The sequence below is a fragment of the Nipponia nippon genome, unplaced genomic scaffold (genome assembly GCF_047370975.1).
Source record: "Nipponia nippon isolate SJK-2023a ecotype South Korea unplaced genomic scaffold, ASM4737097v1 scaffold_3, whole genome shotgun sequence".
Lineage (NCBI taxonomy): Eukaryota > Metazoa > Chordata > Aves > Pelecaniformes > Threskiornithidae > Nipponia > Nipponia nippon.
In genome coordinates this window covers 108,086,226-108,100,040 of record NW_028262347.1, presented here as the reverse complement: position 1 = coordinate 108,100,040, position 13,815 = coordinate 108,086,226, and the positions used below count along the sequence as shown (strand labels likewise).

Sequence of the window (13,815 nt, the reverse complement as noted above, 5' to 3'; positions counted from 1 at the left end):
GAATAAGGAACTTTGCCAACTACCAGATATCTAAGCTTCTCTAGTAAATACACAATTTAGAAAGGAACAATATCTACACAAGCTGAGAAGATGCCTGGTACATATATGTAGAACTATATGTAGAACTATAATTCATCTTGAAAAGAGGTTCAGAATCACCGTGGCTTTATCTCAGCCCTGGAATACTCACTGCTGCTTGCCCTTTTTGGTTTACTGTTCTGCTCTGTATGTGCTGCTTTGGGGCATAAAGCATACTGCCATCAAGGTAATCAGCATGGCTTTAATTCAACTGTCCACACAACATTCCTGCTCAGTGAACCATTCTGTACCCAACAGCAATCCACTGGGGCTACCCAAAAGTGATCCAGTAACCCAGAAAGAGCGCGTTGTCCTTGTAAGCTGCTATGCAAGACCACAAACCATAAGAACAGCGCCTATATATGTCCGTATTATGAATCATACACAGGAGTACAAAGCAGTGACAACTGACTTTCAAGAAGCCACTTAACGCTCTGACCAAAACAGTAGCACAGTGGAGACAAGTGACCATAGTCATGCAGTTTTCCTTGCCACGCCACTCTGCTCCACATACCTCTGATTTACTTGAGGCATCCCACTTCACATGCTGAGAGAAACAAAGAGGTAGAACAAAAAGACAGCAAAACCGATTATTTTTCAGTTAAAAGTTGTTAGCATTGATTTGACAGGCTTAATAATTTGGCACAGATACAATTAAGATCTCAGGGCCTAATACTTACCCAAAAGAAAAGCTTTGATCATTGCTGTAAATTTTCTCATGATCTTAGAATAATTGTTTCTGACAATCTCGAGGGCACAGCCACTCTTGCTGTCACAGAGCTCAGGTAAGATGCTGCTGTTGACAGCTGCTCGCTTTTCCCCCTACCTCACCCCATCGGTTTCTCCTCCGGTTCAGTGAAATGAAGACAGACAATTAACATGGATGATTTCAAAGAACGGTGAAGCAGGCCAGTCTGATAACGGAAGAGATGGGAACAAGCAGCTGGAAACAGCAGCCTCCTAACCCAGATCTGCCACGACCGAACAGTTTAACTGGGCAATTACAACAACGAAGCTTTCACACTGAAGGCAGCAGGACTTCCCCCTTGCCAGTTTTTAAACAACAGCAAGAAATGTCCACCTTTTAAAAGAATTTCCATATAATGTAGAAAAATTATTATCAGAAAAAACAATTATGAGAAAAAACAATGGGAGCTAACAAATTTTAGACAGTTTGTAAACTAGACGGAGAGCATTACAAGTGCGAAACATCCTATATAAGATGCTCCAGAGTGCTGAACTACCCGTGTTTAGCACTTCCACTACCTTTTCTCATACCCTGTGGGAGCAGGTACACATTCTGACAAAACACAAACGAGTTGCTCTCTCTTAGCAAGTACTTTTGATAGAACACGGCCACCCAGTACAACTTAAACTTTGGGGAGCAACCTCATTTATGGCGCTGTGCTCACTCAAAAATACAAGCAGCCATCTGCTGAGAAGCTTCACACGGAGGTATAGTTGCTACCAACATTCAATCACAGGACAGTTTTTAACAATTTGAGTCCTCATTACTGAGAGCCAAGGTATTTATTTTTCTAAGAACTGGAGAAAGATCCACTCACAATGGCAACTGTCAGTTTTGAATGAATCTGAGCAGTTGAAAAAAAAAAGAAAAAAAGAAGCTTTTAAAGTATCAGAAATAGTTCAGAAGACAAGAACTACCTACTCAAAAAAAATGATGAAAAGAAGGCTTTATTACCACTTTTCTAAGCAATGGAGATTACAAACTCTAGCATTACTGTATCTAGAAACAAATCTATCAAGAAAGAGAAGTTCAGGTCTGTTTTTTTTTAAAAAAAAAAAAATCAGTAAAAGTGGTTTTTATTAGTAGATCTCATTTTGGCTGCTCAGACGAAATCAGCTGCAACTAAGACACTTTTATGAACGTATAGGTAGAGCTGAAGGTAAAGTCTCTGAAGCCAATATTGCTCACCAGGCAAAATGCACAAGAGGCACAGCCAGCTGGGCCAGTCAGGGGCTATGAAATTGGCTCTCTGGCAAATCCTTTTTTTCACTGAAGTGGCAGCACTATAGCTTTTGCCAGGATAGAAGCAACTAAATTTTTCCATGTATTACCCAAGCCTTCACTGAAAACAGCAAACGTCAGTGTATATTGACAACAACGTCTACTGCACACCAAGTTCAGTGTTTTCTATGAGGAAAATTCTCCAGAATTTCATTAAGCCATCGCTCTGGGGCAAATAGCAGCGAGTACCAATGTTACTCGTCAAAGTGTTCAAGTAATGAGGCAAAGGGAAAACAATATACTGCAGTCCACGTACCATGGGGAGAGGGGGAAAAAAAAAAAGGGTGTGGGAGGGAAGAAGACTAATAGGAAACAGCGGGAACAGAGGGACATCTCTCAACCCATCCTTGAAACAAAGTGGAGGCATCACACTTACCCTGCAACTGCCACTATCCTTACCCTCAGGCAGGAAACCATCTCTCCCTTTCCTGAGGGTTGGCAGAAGGAGCCTGTTTCTCAATTTGGGATCCTGCCTTGAGATCAAACCTCTCCTCTTCTGTATCAGTTCTTCGGTTAATAATTTAATCTTATTCTGTCTTCTGGAAACACTTACGAGATCCACTGTGCTATCAGAGTGACTATCCCACAATAACTATAACCCCGGGGTTTAGGAGAATAAAAATGGTTAGAAATTTGGAAATTAAACTCCCCTCTTCAAACATAATAGAAGTAATACAGAGTATGCTATAAACGATTATAGTCAAGGTGCACCTCCTGCATAGTATGTTATAGAATGAGTGATGCTACAGAGTCCTCAGGTAATGAAGCTGCATGTCCTAAAGTTTTTGGGTTTGTGCTAGAAACTTAACAGAAGCCCAACTAATTCGAGCACACAGCCTAGTCCTTGAAGCTTTCCACACCACACTTGCCACCACACACTCGTATCTACGCTGTCAACAAGCAGCAAAAGCTTTACGAGCCTTTGCAACTTCCACGATGATTCTCAGAATCACCCGAAAGTAGCTTCCAACGCCAACAATTTTCACCTCATTCCCCACGCAGTTTAATCGGCACCACCCTGTTCACTCGGAGAGCAAAGCGCTCTGGCGCAGGAAGCAAATTCCGGTTTGAAGTCCAAGCAGTTCGAACAGCGAAAGTACCTCTACCCCCTTACCCTTACCCTAGCGCCCAACGCACGGCCCCGTTCCTGCTGCAGCGGTGCCTACGCGGTGGCACAGGATCCCGCCGGGGCCGGCACCGGCACCGCTGACCGCCCGAGCAGCAGCAAGCCGCTGCTGGCGCCGGGGCACGGTCCTGCAGGCAACCCACCGCCCTCCGTGGGCCGGCCCGGCAGACCCGGGCCCCCGCCCCAGCCCGCCCGCGGGGCGCCCCCCTCCCCGGGCTCGGCGCCGGGCGCTGCCGGGGGCGCCGGTACCGGCCCCGCCGCCGCCCGCTCCTTTACCTGGTGAAGAACTCGGCAAAGCTGCTGCCGGCGCCGGCGATACCCGCCCGCCGGGCCCTCTCCGCCGGCTCCTGCGGCGGCGCCGGTGCCGCGGGAGCCGTCCCTCCGTGGGGCAGGTGCTCCGGGGCGCTGCGGCGGCGGCTCACCTCGTAGGTGTTGCGGGAGTTCAGGTTCACGTCCGTGAAGCCGAGGGGCGCCGGGGGCAGGGCGGCGGGCTCCGCCCGGCCCCGGGAGGTCCGCACGCCGGGGGCGGCCTGCGCTCGGCTGCCGGCCTCGTCGCCCGGGGGGCTGCCGGCCCCCGCCGCCCCCCCGCGCCGCTCCGCCTCGCTCCGCAGCCGGCAGCTCCTCAGCGGCTCTTCCAAGGCCGTTCCCGCGGGGACGCCGCCGCCCGCCGGGCCGGGCGGGCAGAGGAGGAAGCCCCCGTTCTGCAGTTTCGCTTCCTCCTCCCCCGGCCCCAGTTCCGGCTCATCCCGCCCCGGCTCGGCCCGTCCTGCCCGAGGGGGCGGCGGCGGCTCCTCCGGCGGCGGCAGCAGCAGGAAGCCGACGTCCCCGTTGGTCATCCTCCCGCGGGGGCCCACGGCGTAGGCGGCCCCGTTGGCGGGCTTCTCCGGGCAGCGCTTCCCGCCCGCCGCCGCGGCGGGGCCGAGCACCGCCAGGTACCGCTGCAGCAGCCGCTCCTGCCCCGGCCCCGGCCCGCCGCTCCTCCGGCTCAAGCCCCGGTTCCCATCCCGCTCCCCGTCCTCCTCCTCCTCCTCCTCCTCCGCCTCCTCCGCCGCCGCCGCCTCCTGCCGGCCCGCGGGAAGCACGGCTGCGCCGCCCGGAGCTCCGGCATCGTCCGGCCCCACCATTTGCCGCCGCGGCGCCCCGGGGATGCCAGCGGCGCGGGGCGGCGGCGCAGCGGGGCGGGGGCGCGGCCCGGGCCCGGCGGGGCGGGGCGCGCGCCTTCCTCCGCACCGGCGGCGCCGCTCAGCGCCCGGGACAGCGGGCCCGCCTCACGCAGGCGCACGGCGCCAGCGGCGGCCCTTCCCCCCGGAAAGCCACTGCGGAGGGGCGGGGCGGAAAGCGCGCCCGCCCCCCGGCGCCGCCACATCCGGGACCATAGAGATGCCAACGAGACCGGATCTTCCGCGCCAGAGCGGTGCCTCGGGAGGCCGCTCCTTCCCCCCCCCGCCCGGTTACCGTATGCCAGCTAAAGGCTCACCCCGCTCGGCTTCTACCGCATTCCACCGGCGCGCCGGCCCCCCCCCCCCGCTGCGGAAAAGCGCAGCCCAGCCCCCGGCGGCCTCCTCCCGCCCCCAGAGCCCAGCCAGCACCCACCGCCTGAGCCGGCGCTCCGGGCCTCGCCGCCCGCCCGCTCGGGCTGGGGCTGAGCGAGTCTGCGGGATGCTGCGGCCGCCCCGGCACCCCCGCAGGCTTCGGGCACGCCGAGGCCCTGCACAGACGCGGTCCGCCCGGCGTCCGGCCCGCCGTCCTGCCCGGCGAGGCGCGGACCGGGCACCGCGCCCCTCCCCGCGGCCCCGGGGCGGCAGCCGCGGCGGCGGAGGACGCCGGGGCTGACGGAGGCGACCCGCAGGGCGCTCCGCAGTCTCGCTGTCACCTTGTTTCCTTTTTCTGAAGGAATAACAATAATAAAAAGGCGCTTAGCCGCGGCGAGGGACGCCGGGTACCGTAGGTTAAGGAGCGCTTACGGGAGGTGAGGCGGGACGGGGCAGGCGGCGGCAGCGTCGCGTAGACGGGGCTGTGCGGACACCGGCGGGGGCCCGAGGGGGCTGCGGCGGCCCGGCCCGGGAAGTGCAGTCCCGGGCCTCGGAGCGGGGCGGGCTCTGAGGCGCACGGCGAGGAACCACGGAGACCCGGCACCGGTTTCCCGGCGGGGGCGGCGGAGCTACACGCTCACCGCCGGCGGAGAGGGGGAGTGGGCTCGCCGCCCTCGGTCACCCCAGAGCCGCGCCGGGGCGTCGCCGGGGAGGGGCGGAGGCGAGCGCGGGGCCGCAGCGGGGGCCGAGGCGGGAAGAGGCCGCGGCGCCTCAGGCGGGGCACGGGGCAGCCGGTCCCGCGGCCGCGCCTCGGCCCGGGGAGGGAGGCGGCCGAGGCGGGGGAAGAGCCGGGGACATCGCCGGTGCGGAGCCCTGGGACCGGCGAAGGCCCTGCCGGTGGCGCTTTCCTGAGGAGATAGGACGTGCTTGAGCTTTGGGGGGAACGAGGGAGGGAGAAAAAGAGAAATAGGATGGGCGCTTTGAAGTCACGGGGTGAATCCTCTCCAGAGCAGCGACAGGATCTCAGAACTCCTCAGGTGAGCAGTGGGGAGGCGGGTGGGTGCCAGCACCCGCGTTTCCTACCGCATCTCAGAGGAAAAACCAGGTTATTGCAGCCCCCTCTGCCTGGCGAGGAAGCACGGCCCAAAGTCACAGGCAAAAGAAAGGGCAAAGGGGCTTCAAGCCCCCGGAGCAGCAATAACAACATAGGCCCTGTGCGAGGTCCGGTAGCCGACCGCTCATCCTAGGCAAGCGCCAAAGGTACTGCCTCGACCCAACAGATTACTTTTCTATTCCTACAGTAAATACTCACAGCTGGTAACAAGGGAGGTACCGTTCTCGTGGAAATCCTTGGCCAGAGAAGTCCTCTATTTGGTACCTGCACTTTCAAAGGTCCTGCAGCATTGTGGAGGTCCTTGCTTTTAAAGGCAGGCAAGCGGGGCATGCCCAGGGAGAGGGGCCTCACCCACCGCATGGAAATGGAGAAGCGACAGCCATCCTCTTTTAAAGTTTGGGGGGTTTTTTCTTAAAAACTGTGGGCATTTTAGAAAGAAACGTTTAATCTGGGAATCTTCATCCAAATAAAAAGTTGATGCGTTTCGTTGTGTTATGGCTTCCTGTTAGGACTTCGCAATATAAAGCCTTCTGGGCTTTGCTTTAGTAAAGAAATACACAAAACAAAGAAGTTTGTGATTTTTTTTTTCCCCTTCTTGTCAACATGTAACTGTAATTCTGAAGTCAGACGTGCAACACTGGGTGTTTTACATGTAACAAGCAAGTCTGATCTCACCCCTTTTGACTTGAGTAGCTGGCAAATACTTGGGATCTCAGAGGTTGAGAAGAAACAAATCTGATTTTGGCTTTTTTTGCCTTGCCTATCTTGATAGCAGGCATGCAGCCTCACCCAGCTACAGCTGTGCCAGATAAAGGACCATTGGCCTCATCTGCTTGCAAAAATGCCCAGTAAAGGTTGCCAGGATTACCTATCCTTCGGATATGCCAGCTGAACTGCTTGTGGGAGCACTTTGTAGGCTACTTTGGTCAAAACAAACCATTAGCAAAGATGAAGTAATTAGGTTTTTTGGTTAACTAAAGCTTTTTAATTAAGCTTTTTGCTGTAACTAAGATGGTAGGTTTTCTGTTCTCCACTGTGATCTGGGTCATCTCAAACACGTGGGGTCTGATCACCGTGCCTGCTGAGTGAACATACATCCTGGGTGCCCTCTGTGCAAGGAGACTACGCAACTTAGGTGCAGCACGCGCCATGGATCCTCTTTCAGACTATGGGTCTGGGCAGCTGCCTCATCTGTCCACCTTGCACTTCTGTTGTATTTTAGTTAAACTGATGCAGCAAGCATCAGTAGTCAGCAGCTGCACTTGAGTAGTCAGCAGCCACAGGGAGGGTAAATACTGTGTCTTCAAAAGTAATTAAAAAAATGAGTCTTGATATTGTTCTGTCCATCTTCTAAATTGGTGACTTCATAGACTGTAAGACAGGATCAACAGTGACTTCACTTAACATCTACATAGTCGTTGTTACCCTGGATAATGTGATATGAAGTGAATTGTTGTGGAAACACAGCAGCGCTTTGTGCCTTGGAAGTAAGGAAAGGGTGGATGCAGTGTGAATCCATAAAGTATGAATTATCCAGGAGCCCGTTCTGCACCAGGACAAAATGAGAGATATATCTGCATTTACTAGTGAGGATTTTAGCTTTAAGGAGACACTCAGAAATCCATGGAGTGCTTGTGCTCGTTTTCAACAAAGCGTTCACTCTTTACCTGGGATGCTGTATGGCAGTGTCACTCTTGAATGACTCCTATGATTTAATTAATGCAGAACCTGCAAAACAGTGCCAGATGTTAAACAAGCTAAGCAAAATGAAGACTGGCACGGAGACTGTAACACAAGATTGGCTTATGGTGAACTTAATTCAGTCAGTGCAGCTGGGATAGTTGGTAATTATGCCAGGGATTCCAAAGGATAACAGGTTGTTTTGCACAAAATAAAACCACTTGGTTCACTGCATTTGCACTGATTTCCACCTCTAGGACTTGCTAGAGAGGCAGATTAATCTTATATAGATTTTTTTAAAAAAAAACAGATTTCCAAATAATACTTTGGATTTTAAATCACTCCTGGAGGATGGAGTTTAGAGCTGAATGAGGATTTTGAAGCTCTGTATTGTATTTTCCAGAAATGCTCAATCCTGAGGAATACCTCAGTGAACTAAAGAATTAAAGATGTGATTACCAGGGATATGTATTATACAGTTCACACATAGCTGATAATGAAACAGCCTGGAGCCCAGTATCTGAAAGTCAAGGCAATAATTCACAGAAAAGTGCATGCTCCTCTGGGCAACTAGTTCCATGTTAGAAGGTCATTCTGATTTGGATGAGCAAGGATGAGCAGGTAATCTGGAGCCTGTAGAGGGCTGTCAGCAATCCACAGGGAAGAAGTGGGGAGTAAACAGCAGATAGGTGGTTATAAAATCCGGGCATTTTAAGAGCAGGACTGCTGAAAGGACTAGGAGCGAAGGAACGCATTTTGAGCCTTGCGAGAGTGCAGTCCCATGTTACAATTATTACAGCAGATCTGTGAAATCATCTGGATCAGAAAATCAAAATCCCACACCATGTCACTGATTCATTTCAGGGCAAGGCCCCCCAAACAATTGAATCATCACAAATGAGAGGGAGTTAAACTGTGGCTGGAGGTTGGGAATGACTGGCCAGAGTGGGAACGTCTTACCTTCACCTTGACGCTGAAGAAATTACAACATGGGATTCTACCCTAACCACACCATGTAGTAACTGTGCTGTTGCCTGATACTGTTAAAAATTACATTATTTATACTATAGTTCTGATCTTGTAGTGAGATCCTTAGTATCCAATGTTTTAGACATATTCACATGAGAAACGGCATCATTTATTAGTGAAAATAGCTGCTTAGTTGACTATTGTGAATAACTTACTAGGCAGTGATTTTTTACTGTCCTCAAACTGATTAGGGCGATTTGCATGTGATAAGATCCTTTGTCCTCCTGCCTCTCTAAGGTGACCCTTACGAAGGAGGCAACTTTACCAAGTAAGATTCTGTGAAGAAAGAGTGAGTCACGTTACATAAACGTGAAGCTGAGTTCTTTTTCTTTTGCTAAAAACTTTTCTGCAGTAACAAAACCTCTAGCTCAATTTGTAAAATATCTCAGCTATGGAGAAGATACTCCAGGCATTTTGGATGTCAGAAAGAAGACAGCAGTATCTTTTCTACCTTAGAAGGCTGTCAGCTCTGAGTGCTGTGCCAGTTTTGGGGTGGTAGCAAGCGAACACATATGAAACAGGAGCTAAGTGAGAGGCATCTGGCTAGTTTGTTCTCACTGTTAGTCATTGAAAGAGAAAGGAAGCAATCTTCACTGGATTCATTATTTTATGTTACAAGCAGCATGTACAACTTTCAGCTAAACAAGTCCTTGCTGAGACAGTGTACAAATAAATAATGTGTGTAGACTTTGCTTCAAAGAGTTTCCAATAAAATAACATGTAAGGAACAATGTAAGGCTTCTCAATACTCCTTCCTTAAGGTCTGCACGAACTGCAACCCTGCCCCTTGTTCCAGAGGTTTATAGTGTGCTACAGTGACCCAGACTTGCTGCCTGAGAGAGGCAGCCTTCTCGGTCATTAAATGCACCAGCAACAGAGAACTAGACCTGTCTGCATCCTTGACTGTTTTTGACAGCTGACCTTTCAATACTGTCCCTCATTAGGAATAGCCCCTGTCTATAACTGCACCCTTTCAAAGGTCTGAACGCTTAGGAAATGTCACACATCTCTCATATAATTAGCACAATTCTAGGTCATTAGTTTCAGCTCTGGTTTCCATTTTGATCTGTGTTGCCCCATCCAGTTACGGATTTTAGTGATGCCGACCATTTTTCGCTCCCAAGTTCAAAGCATAAGGAATATCCTGCAATAACATAAGGCAGGCAATTGTTTTCAAGGAGGCTGCAAACACAGGCAAAGGATCTAATCTTGCAAATATTGGTGACAAGGTATACTGTCAGCAGTGCTAAAAACATGGTTGCATACTTTGGTGTGTGGTCCTTGCAGAACTAGAATCATAGAATCATAGAATCATTAAGGTTGGAAAAGACCCTTAAGGTCATCAAGTCCAACTGTTAACCTATCACTGCCAAGTCCACCACTAAACCATGTCCCTAAGCACCACCTCTACCCATCTTTTAAATACCTCCAGGGATGGGGACTCAGCCACTTCCCTGGGCAGCCTGTTCCAATGCCTGACCACCCTTTCGGTGAAGAAGTTTTTCCTAATATCCAAACTAAACTTCCCCTGGCGCAGCTTGAGGCCGTTTCCTCTTGTCCGATCGCTTGTTACTTGGGAGAAGAGACCGACCCCCACCTCACTAGACTCACACAATGCTACTGGCAGTACTGAGAAAATCGTAAGGCATTCATTCAGGAACAAGAATCTGTTGCTGAAATGCAGAATGTAGTGATCTGATTTCCCCACCAGACAGACATCTCCATGGCAGCTCAGGTCTAGTATGCAATTTTAAAAACCTCAGATGTTTTAACACCTTGAGCAAAAGTATCTAGTAGTTAAGTTCAAAGGTCTGTCAGGACTGATTTCTACCACAAAAACAAAAAAAGGGCTGTGACTACAATTCTCTTGACCATCATTTTAGCACAGTGAGTTTAGGTCACAAAGCCTGCAAACTAATATTACCATAACCATTCTCAGTTTGCAGTAACACCCTGTTTTCCTACATTGCTCATCAAATGCTGGTAGAGTCTCTTCAAGAACATGCCTTTGCCATAAACCAGGAACCATCTTTCCTCTTTGGGGCCAGATATCTGAGATTTTTGGACTAGCCCTAGATTAATATATCCCAATGCAAATGCCAGCCAGCTGTGATATTGAATATGACTCAAGAAAGCTGTTCTAAGAAAAGTAAACACCTAAGTTGTTTCTTATCCCTAGCACTTTGCCATCAAGAAGATGATGCAGCTTTGTATTTTGAATGCCTGCACACAAAACCTAATAAAGCAGTAAATTTTAACACCAGGAGAGCTACTGAAAATGCTAAGCCTTAAATTGTTAAAAATAATTTTCTTTATATAACAGGTCTGGTGGTGAGAAGGAAAGAGAATGTTCCTATGAACTCCAGAATCATTACAAGACTGTTTTGGCCAGGTCTATCTACCATGGTAGATATAGTAGCCTAAGCTCCAGGCAGCCTTCCTCTCTCCTTTACTTATGTTTCTTCAAGGAAAAGAATAGTAAATTATTTGAGGAGACAGGTGATCTGCTTCTGTGTCATTGATTTCCTACAGAGATACACTTACTTTTACATATGGCTGCCGTGCAGGGACTTCAGGGGACCCCTGTATGGAGGCCAAGAGATGGAGAGTCCAAAGCTCATCCTCCCTATTTCTAAACATTTTTACAGGTCCCCTCTATAGGCAATGGAGAGAGAACTTCTCTAAAGGGCAGGTTAGCTGACTTGAAATCAATCTCACAAGCCCATCTGTGCTGTCTACGGAAGGAGAGCACAGGCAACACACAGGCAAGGGGCTTCCTCTCCTAGGAAAGAGTGAGAGGGGAAGTTTTGGAGCTAGATGCTATGGATGCAAAACATTTACAGGGATTCAAGGGGAAAGTGCTTGGCTGAGAGATCTAGCAAGGTTCAGTCAGTCAGTGTGCGACTGCTCAGAGTGGTTTCAGGAGCTCTCATCCATCGTCTCAAAGTTGAGGCCACTAAGACGAAGCTTCCACAGCTGCTTGGACTCCGAGGGAGACTCAAACGTTTCCCTAGCAGTGGTAAGAGAGCCCTAGCCTTTGGTTTAGAGGCAGGATACTGGGCTAAACAGACGTTTAGACTGATGGGAATGACTTTTCTTATATTCTTATGTAAGTTCCCATCTCCAGTTCCCATCTGCAGCTCATGAATCAGACACTCTCTGCAGTTCCAGAAATTATGAACGAGGAAACTGTCAATTTGTAATTTGTTCCCAAGTGCTGAGAAACAACACTACTCTGTAAAAAAAAATCAACAAACTATACAAAAAATAAGCCAATGCCCATCACTACGTTCTCCTTTTCAAAAGAACAACCAAGGCGGCCACAGATATTAGTTTACCTCTTGTGCCAACCAATGCTGATAACTGAAATAAATACACATTTAATAGTTACACACATAACCAATATGTAGCTGGTGGTTTCCCTATGCTGTTTCATTACTTCTGTAATTAAAATATGGAATGGCTTCCTCAAATCAATATATAGGAAGAACTGTACCCTAGGGCTCCCAAAACCTCAGATGTTCTTCCATTTGCAATATAGTTGTGCTCTTTGGCAGTTCACTCCAGAGGCTCTCATTTCTTTGGAAATGCTACTTTGGCAAGAACATCTTTGCACCCCACTAATAGCAGTTTGCACTTTTCATACAATGCCTTCTGGACAAGATCTCATCGCAGAGTATAACTAACAATTAATTAAGATGTTCAGAGACATGTTTGGCAGACTCCTGCGCACTCCCAGCTTCTCCTTAGCACACTCCCAGCTGTGCTGCAGTGCTCGAATTAAACTACTCTGCTTGTGGATCAAACATACTGTATACCTGTGTTAAGATAATTCAGCCTGTGGTGCTTTGCTTGTGTATGCTCATGCTTGCTGTGGTTCAAACAGTGCCAAAACCTCCCTGAGCGCTGCAGTGGGGTAAGTATATTTGCCATTGCTCTGCTAAGGGCTAGAAGGCTTTCCAGGTTATTGACAGTCACTGGAAGGCTCTCCTTCCATGTAACCTCCATGTTGCCCACTTCCAGACTGGCCTATGTAATGACATGCCTATGTACAGACTTCTTCTGATACCCTCTGGCTATCGCCATCGAGATACTGAAAAGCTAGAGACTGCTAGCATATCCCAATATTCCTGGTTTAAATGTCAATAAACCCATAGGGACAGAGAGTTACCTAGAAATCACCCATGCTGAAACCAGGTTAAGATAAAAACAAATAGAAGTATTTATTGCCACATCCAAAACAGAAATGTAATTACACCGATTCTTAACAGAACAGAAGAGAGAAATGAAAAAAAAAATATCTGCCTCTGTTAGGATCCAAAAGGCTTTTATTTTTCTCTTTCTATCCAGCTAATCACTTAGACACTTACCTAATCAACAGGCTCTGTCCATCTGCATGCCAGAAACCTCTTTTTTTTTCACAGAGACTGCGAGTTTTCTCTTTCTTTTTGTTCAAATCCACCCTTTGAGATCCACTGAAGGAATAGGTGCAAGCTGGCAGAGAGAGGACATAGAAGAAGCAGGAGAAAAGGAATAGATGAGGGTAAAGAGGCAACAGGGGATCTCACATTCCTCAGCCTGGGATCCTCACTCACTCAGGCAGTAACCCTGTGGTGTTAGCGGAGGCACACTTTTGGGATGAAATGAAAGGGAAGTCACCGTAATGAAGCAGAGATCTGAGCCTTTTTCTCCCTTCCCTGAGACTATTTTGGCCAATTATTCTCCACCTAACCCTTTTGGGTTTGTTTGTGTTTTTTTTAGGACCAACAACGTTCTTCCTTTACTTATTTCATCCACTAATTAGAGCCATTTTGAATCACACATATTCAGCCTCAACTCTTTCAGGCAGGATATCAGCATGGTCCTTAGCCCACAGCAGTAAACATTTTTGTGGGAGCTCATACAACTGCATGAACTCTACTTTGCACTTTTCCTACCAACATTTATTGTCACATGCAAGGAGAGTGTTTTATAAGTTTTTTGTTTACTTTTCTAAAGTTAATAGGTAGTTGAAAAAGCTTTGTTAGTCCTCTCCCATGGTGATTGCAACCTTATCACAAATTCCTGCCTCAGTCTTGTACTCTGTTTGCTCACTGTGTCACTACTGCTAATAAAATCACTTCTATGGCTGATAAAATATAGGCAGCAAAAAAATAATTTTACCTTTTAATTTTTTGCCAAGTCATATTGGATTTATATTCTTAAATTAAAATTAAATTTAAAAAGT

At 48.9% G+C, this 13,815-nt stretch overlaps 1 protein-coding gene across 5 annotated transcripts in view; it reads right to left on the bottom strand.

Moving 5' to 3' along the window:
- The window catches only part of TBC1D12 (TBC1 domain family member 12), a 50,049-nt gene extending 43,753 nt beyond the window's left edge, over positions 1-6,296 (bottom strand). For 2 of the 5 annotated variants that reach the window (XM_087765478.1, XM_087765479.1), the window contains exon 1: positions 5,198-5,373. Coding sequence is in view for 2 of the 5 variants with exons in the window: in XM_087765475.1 (XP_087621601.1) it covers positions 3,510-4,357 (848 nt within the window). In the remaining 3 variants the exon portion in view is untranslated. Of the gene's footprint in view, positions 1-3,509; positions 4,449-5,197; positions 5,374-6,077 lie in introns of those variants that run through there. The other 3 variants (XM_087765477.1, XM_087765475.1, XM_087765476.1) reach the window with 3 other exon arrangements.
- Positions 6,297-13,815: the final 7,519 nt, after the last annotated feature.